This window comes from Colletotrichum gloeosporioides, assembly GCF_011800055.1.
Source record: "Colletotrichum gloeosporioides strain Lc1 chromosome Unknown consensus_30, whole genome shotgun sequence".
In the NCBI taxonomy this organism is placed as follows: Eukaryota; Fungi; Ascomycota; class Sordariomycetes; order Glomerellales; family Glomerellaceae; genus Colletotrichum; species Colletotrichum gloeosporioides.
In genome coordinates, this window is record NW_025544675.1 from 610,902 (window position 1) to 622,984 (window position 12,083).

General features: G+C 51.1%; 4 protein-coding genes across 4 annotated transcripts; 3 read left to right on the forward strand and 1 right to left on the reverse strand.

The window, feature by feature from the left end:
* Nucleotides 1-3,073: 3,073 nt before the first annotated feature.
* GCG54_00008812 (uncharacterized protein) lies at nucleotides 3,074-3,536 on the forward strand (the record flags this gene model as incomplete). The annotated part of the gene is made up of 2 exons (XM_045408771.1): nucleotides 3,074-3,140; nucleotides 3,196-3,536. 2 exons carry the CDS (start codon nucleotides 3,074-3,076, stop codon nucleotides 3,534-3,536), a joined length of 408 nt encoding a protein of 135 aa, XP_045266514.1.
* A 567-nt stretch (nucleotides 3,537-4,103) lies between these two features.
* Nucleotides 4,104-4,433, forward strand: GCG54_00008813 (uncharacterized protein; the record flags this gene model as incomplete). Its single annotated transcript, XM_045408772.1, has 1 exon — nucleotides 4,104-4,433. The coding sequence occupies one exon, from the start codon at nucleotides 4,104-4,106 to the stop codon at nucleotides 4,431-4,433; it is 330 nt and encodes a 109-aa protein (XP_045266515.1).
* A 656-nt stretch (nucleotides 4,434-5,089) lies between these two features.
* On the reverse strand, nucleotides 5,090-6,799 carry GCG54_00008814 (Pantothenate transporter liz1; the record flags this gene model as incomplete). Its single annotated transcript, XM_045408773.1, has 4 exons — nucleotides 5,090-5,599; nucleotides 5,656-5,777; nucleotides 5,828-5,915; nucleotides 6,122-6,799. 4 exons carry the CDS (start codon nucleotides 6,797-6,799, stop codon nucleotides 5,090-5,092), a joined length of 1,398 nt encoding a protein of 465 aa, XP_045266516.1.
* Nucleotides 6,800-9,373: 2,574 nt separating this feature from the next.
* GCG54_00008815 (putative uncharacterized oxidoreductase) lies at nucleotides 9,374-10,477 on the forward strand (the record flags this gene model as incomplete). Its single annotated transcript, XM_045408774.1, has 2 exons — nucleotides 9,374-10,103; nucleotides 10,161-10,477. The coding sequence occupies 2 exons, from the start codon at nucleotides 9,374-9,376 to the stop codon at nucleotides 10,475-10,477; spliced, it is 1,047 nt and encodes a 348-aa protein (XP_045266517.1).
* Between the last annotated feature and the right edge of the window lie 1,606 nt (nucleotides 10,478-12,083).

Consider the following 12,083-nt stretch of genomic DNA (forward strand, 5'->3'; position numbering starts at 1 on the left):
CATCCTGGTACGATTGTGGCTTAATTAACGTAACTCATGTAAGTATGGCTGAGGCATGAACAGAGTCCGAGATGAGCTCATGCCGCTTGTGTTGTCCGGTCACGGGACGTGAGAGCAGCTAGATCAACAGTCAATCCAACCCGATGGGCTCGCCTGTTCCGCGTCCTGGGAGAAGCAACTGATCCTCCGTCGTCACACATCAGTGTGTATCCTGTCGCTCCTCGCCGTAACTGGACATGTCGGTGACGCATACAAGGCCGAGCAGACTGTCTACGACCTCTGACATTTCGAGGCTCGAAAACGGGCCGCATCGATGGTCATGTGACAGATGCAGAGACGGCACAGCTGGGACAACTGGCGAGTAAGCTTGTCTGGTTTGCCTGAGCGACCACAACACGCCTGCATGTGTCACTGCAGGCATGCAGAGCTCGCTGTCGCTCCAGCCCGCAATTAGCAGATGCCGAACCCCAAGGTCTCCGAGCCAGGGTCTTCTCCAAATTCCTTGAGATGGTGGTCTTACGCAGCGCCTTGTTCGTTTGGGTGTGTGTGGAAGCTGCGCGGCAGGCAAAAGGGCGCTGCACTCATCTGGCACGTGGCTCGATTCGACCATGAAAGGATGGCTGCTCACCAACCCACCTGGACCTGCCCAACGGCTTTGCGCCCGCAGCAGACAAGACGGAAGGATGAGATGTGAGAGATGTGTGGCGCTTTTAGTATGGAGGGCAGCGGGCGGGCTTCGGCGGCGGTGATTCGGTCCGGCGAGAAGTCTGCCCTCTCGTTGGCTCGTCTTGTGGCTCGGCTGGGCTTACCCTGTTGTCGTTGATTGGTCCTTAGGACACGGTAAGAGACGAGACATGCGGATGCTAGAAGGATTCAATGATTTAGATCCTGGGGAAGTTGCAACATCCTTCGACCCCGCGTGACGGGTTGCGGGTGTAGATGCGTGTTAATTTAGAGACACACTTTCGAGACTACCTAGTACCTGCTTCTGAGGACCCTTGAGGTTACCTTCTGTCTAGTCTGTCTAGCATAGAGGTGGCTGATGTCGTTGAATTGATTGGGGGCCAAGGAGTGGGATGCAGTCCAGAGTCGTTCATTGCTAGAGGCGCATTTCAAACAGAGGAGCTGAAGTTTTGCTACCCGGGCGGATACCTTTTACTAACCGGGAGGGGGGATACGTAGGTTATACCAATAGATTCTTTATTTTGAAAGTTCTTTCTTCCCTGTCGTCCTTGTCCTTACGACTATCGTCATCGTCGTCGTCATCCTTGTTGTCGTCCATACCCAATACTCGCCCGGATAGCAAAGTTCAATCTAAATACTGCATATTCCAGGACAACTGTCCGTCCGTGCCTGTCCGCCCTTGCCATGCTGCCAAGACCTGACTCGAGCGCAGGCTTTAGTACGGGACACACTCGCAGTAGTTACCCGGCAGACTTTTGATGTCAACGTTAGCTTGGACTGTACCTCACGATACTCAATCTATCAAAGTGAAATCAACTCACTGGCACAGGTTGTCTGCGAAACCACCGCAGTTTTGGGGGCAGTCTGCTGTGCTTTGGCAAGTTACGGCGTATGCCCCGTGAGAGAAGACGGCCAGGGCGGTCATGGCGATGGAGATGACGTTGAAGCGCATGCTGGGCTAGACTTTTGGGGATGAGATGGCGAAAAGGAGCTGTGTTGTTGTGTGAGTGCGGGTCGGTTAGATAGAGTTGAATTGAGCGAGTAGTAGTTGAGACGAACTTGTCAAGGCTTTTATATCAACTGGCATCCACTAAGTAATCAGTCCGCTCGACGTTGTGATCGACCCAGCGTCATGGGTCATCTTGTCTATTAAGGTTTTGGGGGAGGATACAGCGCTTACTCGTACGTCGGAAACTGATACAAACGTCGTCTCGTTGTCGTGGTTAATATACGAGAAACAGACTGGATAACCTTAGTGTCTATTCTGATTACTATACTTGAGCGTTTTGGTTAGTTGGTTGGCTGGCTGATCCTGTCTCTATCCCGCGGGAGACCCTCCCGCGGCGGCGTTAGATGGTTCGGGAGTTGTGTTGCCTATTGGAGAAAGCGAAACCGAAAGTTGGGAACCCGAGTTGTGGGGTGTGCGACGGGCGTGAATTAGGACCGGAGGAGCCGGCGCAGAGGCTTGGCATTTTGATCCTTGACTCGGAATAGGTGTACGTAGCTGTGCGATTGGAGCTGGTGTGTTCTGTTGAACAGAGGCTTGATTTAACCACGACTAGGTAAAGTGGCTTTGGTGTAAGAGGTTCGTCTGATGGGGCACATCTTTCGTCTGATGCGGATACGCGGAATTAAGTCTATTTCCCCGGTCTTGACGTCGATCAGCGGCTCGTACAGGCAAGTTGAACCTAGCCTTAATGGCTTATATTTGAGAACATGCTTTGAAAGGATATCCAATGCCCCATACATTACCACGGGGGCCGTCTTACCAATGGCTTTTGAGATGGAGGTACACTCACAGGAGATCGTAACGTTCCGTAAGGGTATTCTGACTCGCGCGGCGTTCGACCGGTGAGTCGCGGTCAATTGATGTGGCTAAGGCGTTCTGCGAGCGTTTTCAGATATTGATCAAGGATGCAAGTGTCTTCAGACTTTAGACTGCTGGCGACTGATCGAATCCATGTTGCGCCGTTAGGAGAGAATATGTCTGGTCTAAGGGATCTTGACAATGACGTAACAGGCTGGATCTAGATATTGGGGATCAAAAGACGGGTTCGTTTTCCTGAACAGAGAGACAGATGAAAGGAGTTGCAAGATTCACCGTGGTTACCTCGTGGTACTTACTGGAGAGCATCTGAGAAATGAAGTGAGATGGAATAAAATGGGGGGGAAAAAGAAAGAAAAAAAAAAACCCAGAAAGGCAGGAGCGACTGGGTCAATCGAAGCAGGAATGTTGGAACGGAAAAGTATTCACAAATCGAGGATGCGGCTCTAAAGAAGCCAGAACTAGACGAAGCTAGGAAGAATAATCAAAAGTCAAAATCTGGACAAGCTCCTTCCTTCTGTCAACTCGCCCACCTTCACATCCTGCGACAAGGCGACTACCAAGATGTCGCCAGCTAGCAGCAACCCCGACGCGACCGCGACTTCCGCGAACGAGCTTGTTAACCTCAGCGGTCAGTCATTACGATTGATACTGATAATTCGTGTTCTCACTGATCCATGACATAGCTATTCTCGAGTTCCGCGTCAAGAACGCTTGGCGAGTCAACAACCAGGGCAAGCACGAGGAGGCGGAGGAATTGGCCGCCAAACTTCTGATGGAGCCCGTGTTGAGCTCAGTCCACCAAGGCTGGATGCATCTGCTGCTGGCGGGATCACCCCACGACTACGTCCACCATGCCAATGAGGCGGTCCGTCTGTTCACCGAAGTCCTCGACGAGAACAAGCCCACGGCGACACCTCATGAGCTGGACTGCATGACCAAAACGCTCGATAAAGCGAAGGATGCCCAGAGACAGGCTCTCAGCGACAAAAGCGCTGCTGACCGAAAGGTTGCTAAGGCACTGTGAGTATCACCTTTTTCTTTGGCTTTTTTTGCAGCACTATTTCCGTTTGTTCTGGCTTTATTGCTGCCAATTGTCTGACATCCAACTGCGTCCCCATCACTCTTGCCATCCCATTACTCATCATAGGGGTTTTGATGTCTTCTCCTTTGTTTATATTTTTCTCCTTTTTTGCCTTTGCTCTTTACCGTCTTCATTGTACCTCTAGCTTGTTGTCTTCATCCTTGGCTGATGTCCTCTATCGGCCACGTTATCTGTCAGCCCGGTCTTCTGTCAGCTCTGCTCTCTATCGTCCCTGCTTTCTTTCATCCCCATCCCTGTCGTCCCCAGTCTCTATCGCCCATGATCTCTGCCATCGCTGGTCTGTTTCGTTGTTGGTCTGTTTCGTTGTTGGTCTCTGTCGTCGTTGGTCTCTGTCGTCGTTGGTCTCTGTCGTCGTTGGTCTCTGTCGTCGTTGGTCTCTGTCGTCGTTGGTCTCTGTCGTCGTTGTTACCCTTGGCCCTCGTCATCTCAATTACCTATGAAGCAAATGCTCAGTCGTACTGATAATGATCTAGTGCTGCGGGCAAAACGATGACTGATCTCCACCACTATCAGATGAAGGAGCTCCCGAAGTTCGAGGACGACCAATTTGCTGAGGGTCAAGCCTTTGCCCAGGGTAGTGACCTCCCCGGTGGCGTTAGTGGTAGTGGTGTTGGCGGAGGCGGCGGGAATAAGGTCTCACAGGAAGCCACCTTTCCTGCGTCCAGTCAGAGTGCCCATGAGACTACCGCTCGCACCTCGCAGGGTTCCACTCTAGGTCGTTCGCAACCCAATGTGGCTATCGAGATTGAGGAGTATGATATGGGTGACGGCACGGCCCCACTTCCTCCCATCTACAGCTCCGATGAAGACATGACCTGAGTTAGTTTGAGTGATTTGACGCCAGCGGAAATCGATACTTTCTGTAACTTGACTACAGCGGAGATCAATGGATTCCAGCCCCCGTGACCCTATTTTGCGTCACGTCTTCTCGTGTGTTCAGCACATGTATCTCATCAGCCTAAAATGATAGGGATGGACGGTGAGGGAGATGCCACAAGCCGGAGCGTGGCCAATAGACTTAACCTCAGGGTTCCGTTAAAGATCATTCTCAACCAATAAAACTATTGATAACCATGCTATGCCACACGGCACTCAGTCTTTCTATCCTACTTATGTCTCGAACGAAGAGATAATGTAGATTCTTGCGTTACTCTCCGTTGTACGCCACTTCACCCCTTATATTCGGTTGCATACACGTTTCATGATACCGCTTTGGGTCGTTTTCGATCAGCCGCTTCTGAGTTTGACAATGATATCATGGAAAGCTTACGGCGTTGAGCCTCTTCCTTCATTTACAGCTCTGACGAAAAGATGACCTAGATTATGAAGGGTTTAAGATCCATAGAAGAGACAACATGTAGGTGAGTGCGTTTGAGGGCTATATGTATGTAGCAGAATGTTGCAGAACAGGCTGCGTTATTACCCTCAGAATCTGAGCTGTCTAAAAGTCTTAGTCGCGTGATGTCCACGCACGTCTATTCCAAACGCCTATCTCCGGTTGCCTCCGTTCCTTCTTCATCCCTCTCACTCTTCGTCTTCTTTTTCTCCCTCTTGAACAGGTACGCCACGGTGGCCGTGATAGCTGCCTGCGCTCCAAACGCAATGGTGCTGAAAATAAAGCCCTTCCTGAACTTGGGCGCGTCAACCTGAGGGTACGTCAAGAGCGGCACCCACGCATTGAAAGCATAGCCCAATGAGTTCATGATTCCAATAACGATGGCTCTTTCCTCCGCATCGGCGCCGCAGATTTCGTTTGCCCAACTCATGCTCAGTGGACCGTATGGCACGGAAGCACGCTGAAGTAAGAAGGCGAACCATTTCAGGCCATCTGGGATGTTCCAAATTGCCAACAGCAGAGCAGCGAAACCTCCGAGAAAGGTGGATATCGACATTATACTGGCGCGGTGACGAATGGCGTCGGAGATAATTGCGAAGGAGACAGTCAGGACGAGTTGGATCGCTGAGGCTGCCGTGGGGATGATGTTCTGAGTTGAGATGTTAGCAAGACGGATCTACATGACATGTGTTAAGCTAGACTCACGATCTTCTCGACAGACTCTCCCTTGGATTTGAGCCAGAGTGAGAACGGGTTGACACTGCTGGAAGGTCCAATGTTGATGAAGATGATGTACAGAATCGTGAGGTAGTACACGTGCCATCGACCTAACGAATTAGTTTCCGGAGTCATTTGCTAGAGCATGATTCTATCTTACCGAAGATGCGCTTGAAGGCTGAAAGGCCAAGCTTAGTACGAGGCGCACGCCCGACGGCATTCATACGGTTTCGTGCCATCTCTCGGTCCTAAGATCTTGTCAGCTGCTGCTAGTTGTAAGAAATCAGGGGTAATAGGCTTGCCTTCTCATTTAAGTAGAACGCTCTTGTGTTTTCTGGCAGATCTGGAATCAGGAAGAATCCAGCGATGCAAATTGGCAGGCTGATGATTCCATCCATGATCTAAACTCGTGTTAGTGCAATCCATCAATCATAGCCTTATTGGGGACACTCACAAAAAGCCACTTCCAGCCCGTGAGACCATGGACGCCATTCAGCCCCTTGTACACGCCAGCCTGCAGATAACCCGAGAACATGCTTGCTGCCGCGGAGGAAGCATGAAAAATACATGCCCTCTTGCCCAACTCAGACGGCTTATACCACGAGCCCAGAATCGTGTGCGCGGCTGGGTAAAAGATCGACTCCGCCAAACCCACGAAGAACCGAATCACAATGACGTGATTCGAAGTCTTGGCCGCCGCCAGACAAAACGTCAAAACCGTCCACAGAAGCTCGCAAGACGGCACCCAGATCGACGGGCGCACCTTTGTCAACACAATCTGTGAAGGGATTTGTCCCACGACGTAACCCACAGTCCACGCCGTGTCGACCAGGTTCAGCTCATTTCCGTTCATGGCCAGGTCCTCCTTCATGCCGGACACGAAAGCGTTGCTGATGTTGGTCTGGTCCAGATTCTTGATGAAATACCCGAAACTGAGCATCGTGATCAGGAAGATATCCAATTTCTGAATGAAGACGCGCTCCTCGTGGGAGCGACCCGGCTCGTAGTCCCAAATGTAGGACCACCATGGCGCCTTCTCCTTGCCGTGCGGTGCCGTTGCCGAAGTTCGGTCGGAAAAGGACTCGTCGACCGCCAGCCCCTTGGGGGACTCGCCCTCGTGCTCGGACGGCATCTCGAGCAGGGGCGTCACTTCTGAGGGACCCAGGGCGTTAACTTGAGAGAACCGTGGGAAGGGGAGGTTTTGACAGAACGCAAGAACCACCTCAGAACGACCGAGAGTGATTTCCAAAACTTTTATTTCATGCTGATCATCTTTTTCAGGGTCCCATACCGAAATTTAAGTACCCGACCTCGGATTCCGATATCCTAGCCATCGCGCAAGAGCTCAGGAGACCTGGGTACGACCTCAAAGATAGCAGTCGTCGACCGCAGACTGGTTGTCAGACGTCGGGAGTGGGTTTGGGACGGGTCCGAGGATGAATGATGTGCTGCGGCGGGTTGGTGATTCGCCCACCCTTGGCGTGGGGTGTGTCGCCATCGCGGGGTTCGCTGTCGTAATTCGACCAGCGCGACTCGGTGGCCCCCTTAATGCCGTTGTCTGGGACATCTGTCAGCGACAACCCCTGGGATTCAACTTTTAAGACACCGGTGTGGATCGGTCTTTGGTTTACTAGGGAGGAGGATTGGTAATACGGTTTATTTTCCATCCTGAGCTTGTAGCCGGCGAGATCCGGGTCGGGATATATCCGTGTATTTCGGGGATTTGGCTGGGCGCGGCTGCTTATCACGTCATTCGGGACCGGAAGACGCCATCGCCATCCCCGGCCCCGGTTCGTCCCAGACATGCCACGAGACGCTCTTAGCCCCCCGATGGCTGTGTCTGGACCGGGGCCCCGCGATTTAAACCGGATCACGGAGTGGGGATACGTAGCTCCCGTTGCTCCGCTTTCTCCGGCCCGCGGCGGTACGGGTTGCCGCCGTCTTGGCATGGGGGTTGGACATGTGTGTGCGTGAAAACACTGGCACCAATTTCACCGCGTACAAATGCAGTAGCAAACAAACACCCTTCAAGGCATTTCTCTCACCGCATTGTACAACTCTCAGTTGAACTATTTGCTACTAATGTGAATTCCTCTGCTGTACTATTAAGCTTTTGTCATGAACTTAAAGTTGCGGAAATGGTGCCGCTGACCGCAGGATTTCAGAGTTTGTTATGTCATTTCGGATGATGTCGTAGAGAAACACGTTGTAGCCTTTCTCCTTCAATGCGCCGTTGTGTTTCACCATCTGAATCGCACCCCGTAGGTGCTGTTGCACCCACTGGACATTACCGAGAAGGATCTGCCATTTTTCAACGCTCCATAAATGAACACAAACTAATACGCAGTCAAGATAACTTACCTCGTCTTGTGCTAGGAAAACAGCAACCGTAATGATCGAATCACTAATTGGAGATTGCGTCTCTAGGGTGGATATGGCTTGCATGAGTATTTTCGCGCAATCGACTTTGTACTGCAGAGCCAGTTGAGCATAATGCACCCCCTGTTGTGGCAGACAGTATGACAGGTGGCGACACGTCACAAGAAAGAGGCCATTTAGACCGCTGATGCTGGTGGCTGCAAGCTGTACGAACTGCTTGCTTATCTCTCGTGCACTGGCTCCCGGAAGTCTGCTCTGATTGTGTTCAAATGTCGAACATGGTACAACGTTGTGGGCATCTAAAGTGGTTTATCCGGTCAAAATATGCTCTTGAGGTTCGCATCTTATGTGCAGGAATGACCTTGGGAAGTATAATGTCTTTGGAATTAGGCGAGCCACGAGTGTAACTTACAATAATCCAGGAGGAAGTTTTCTGTCGGACTGAGGCGCCTCGCAAAACTGGCGAAGGGGTCTCTCCGGCCACATCCCAGGGAAGCTATGGGGTTCGAGATGACAGATACTTGAACTTCAGCTGCTGCTCTTGCAGGAGGCTGTTCCCCATTACAATTATTGCGACTTGCTTTGGTGGCCTGGTATTGGATAACCCTCTGTCGCCGCGTCTTGGCATGCGCCGCGCGCGCCGCATGGGAGTGAACCCGGCGTTGCGCCTCGTCCGACTTGGCTCCAAGGGTGGACTTCTCATGTGAATGGATGAATTGAATATCATGTCTCCTTGTTGCCATGATGGTTATTATCCCAGGAGTCCCTTAAACAGCTTGAATGGGCCCCCACATCTTGGATTTTAGGCCTCTCACGATGTGTCGAAAACGAGGACCGGATAGTTTGTCAGCAAAACCAGGTCATCTCTCCCTTCCTTTTCGCATTTGTAATCACGAAACCTGGCCAATAGCTCGCCATTTCATCTCTCCCAATCGTCAGCGACTGCTTATGCCAAGGCTTGCGACTTCCAAAAAAGGAAATTGGGACTCGAACCACCGGAGCCGGCCCGAGATGCAACTCCGGGTATCGGGGTTCTTCACCCGGCATCAAGAAGAATTACAACCCGTGTCCAGCCCCCAAACGCCGCGTTTCCACATAATTGGCTGGTTACAGAAGAAATTGCCAAGGCGATCTCCTTCCCGATGTAGAGCAGCCTACGTGACCTCGCTCTATGAGAAATGCCTCAAGAGACTGTTCCCTGACTCGAAAATCAACATAAATGCACACGTTAACGAGGGTTTTCAAATCCAGATCACGAATTTGTGAGGACCAAACACACATTTCAAGTTCAGATTCAAGCTATCGATCTCCATCATCATTCATTGCCATGTCTTTCCCCGAAACCGTAATCCCCCAAGGCTCCTGGGTTCTCATTACCGGCGTCACAGGCCATGTTGCAGCACACACGGCTAAAAAACTTCTCCAACGTGGCTTCAAAGTCCGCGGCTCCGTTAGAGATCTGGAGGCCGCCCAATGGCTCACTCAGGACGTCTTCAAGTCATTCGCGGACCGCGGTGATCTCGAGCTCGTCCACGTCCCAGACCTCGGCGCGAAGAACGCCTTCGACGAAGCCATCACGGGTGTCTCAGCTATCGTTCACATCGCCTCAATCCTCTCATTCTCAAACAATCCCAGAGAAGTCATTCCACCCGTCGTCAAAAGCGTCACCTCCATCCTCGATGCCGCGGCTCGCGAGCCATCAGTCAAGTCATTCGTCTACACCAGCTCCATTGCCGCCGCAGTGGATATCACCCCGGGCGCAAACGCTCAGCACGCGGGACCGGATGCCTGGAACGACAAGGCGGTCGAGGTCGCTTGGGCTCCGCCGCCACACCTTGAGAACTATTGGCACATGGTCTACCAGGCCAGCAAAGTCGAGGCAGAGAAGGCCGTGTGGGACTTCGTGAAGAAGAACAAACCTCATTACAACGTCAATGTTGTCAGCCCTGCGACGGTGTTGGGCGAGGCGCTTCACCAGAAGCATTTGCTGTCTCCGTACCCGTGGCTCAAGAACCTCTATTACGGAAAAGCAGAGATCGGAGCTTTATTCCAGGCTAGTGAGTAATACTCCAACGCCCAAAGTCCCTTCAGACAGCTGATTACAATGTATGCAGTCATCCATGTTGACGTCCAAGATGTTGCGATCCTCCACGTGGCCGCGGCACTCGATCCCGATTGCAATGGCGCGCGAATACAGGCGTGGGGTGAGCACTGCAACATGAATGATATTCTTGCCATTCTGCGGAAGACTTATCCGGGCAGGAACATCATGGATGACTTCGACAATCAGACAAAGCTGGAGGTCACGGCTGACTCTGAACAACCCTTGGCCTTGCTCAAGAAATGGGGAAGTCAAGAAGGATGGACATCACTCGAGAAGAGTGCGATCAAGGAGATGCAAGGGGTTCTAAAGTGGTTCCCTGAAAATTGAGGGTGATGTAATTTAACGTGCTATAGATAGAGGATAAATAGCAAGATATAGACGAAATTGGACAGACCTATAGCCAAATCCAGTGCCCTGCTCTCAGTTCTCCCTCGGTCAATGCCGGAGCGTCACTTTTCGCATGCAATTTTTACAGTGTAACATGGGCGGGTGTTGGAAGTTGTTGAAACCAATATCCGCATATTTTCTTCGGTCTTAACTACCGGCGGTTTATTAGAAGAATAAACCAGAATATAACGGACCATGATGTGAGCAAACCTGCTACGTGACCCACACACCTTCGTGTCACGCCGGCAGCTGGCAGTGACTGGGTGCGCTCGAAGTACGACCCAAGGCGACATTAACTTCGCACTTTTGACACAATTAACAAGACATTCCTATCTCATTCTGGTCAGAACTCAGTGACAGGCCAAATACCTGATCAAAATATGGATCTCAGAGGACCTCGATGGCTTCCTCAAGAAGCATTATTTGGATGGAGGATGTAAAGTCGACACACATCACACTCAACGCAAATTAGCAGATAATGTGAGCAGTCTGTATGTGTTGCTCTCGTAGCTAAGTAACCTTTCAAAAGCTATCAAGGCCGATATAGCTTTATGCGCTGTTGAGCACTTCCGGTTGAGAGGGATTCTTGGCTTTCTGCATTGTCTCTGGTGCTTGAATGAAATCTCGGAATAAGCGTGCAACGCCATATTGGTTGTATATATTGTCTAGAACAACATTTACCAAGTGAATCCTCGATGGTGTCACCCGCAGTGACGAAGACATTGTGATGCTGGAAACTGTGATTGAAGACATTGTCACTGGCCTCTTGTTGATTTACCAAGGCACGGAGAGCTTCACTTTATATGTTCAACAATACGAAGCCAGACCCCGACCCTCGATGGAAGGATATGTCGTCGTTAATGAAAGACATAGTGCTCGGGCAGACACCGACTCCGTCCAGGCAAGCGTGCATTCAGCTTCACGTATAAATAGGATGCATTTAAATGGCTTAGAGACACACCGAGAATCACTCGCTTCTCTTGTTCCCTTTCTAATTATGGCTGCAACATGATCAATCAAGATTGTGATCCGAAGCCTCCAGAACCCAATGCCAATTTGGCTTTCGGTAACTCTCAGAAGTAATGACGCCACCCCTCACTAGTCATGGAATATTCATCGAGAATATCCCAAAACCGCTGTCCAGCTTGTGAGAGACTCTACCTATCGATAAGGTAGGTCACAGCACTCGATCTGGGAGGATATGTAAGTATCCTGTGCCGAGACGCACGAAGAAAAATGACACAAGCTCGAGCCATTCCTGTCTGCTGGTGAGACTTGACTCCGGCACTCTAGATTACCATTTATAGCAAAGTCGATGGTGTGGCAAAGCTTGTCCTTGCTGAGCAGCATGATTGACGCACAACACTCCAAAGGCTTCGTCTATATCGTATAAAAGGGCAGATTCTTCATGAGGTAGATTTGAACGGCAATTCGAACGGCTCTTCGCCTATGGGTTGAATCAAGTCGAAATGTCGAGTCCCAAGCCCTGAACGATGCCCTCATAACGAGTGCGAACCCCAGCATTTCCAACCTGTGCCGTGACCCC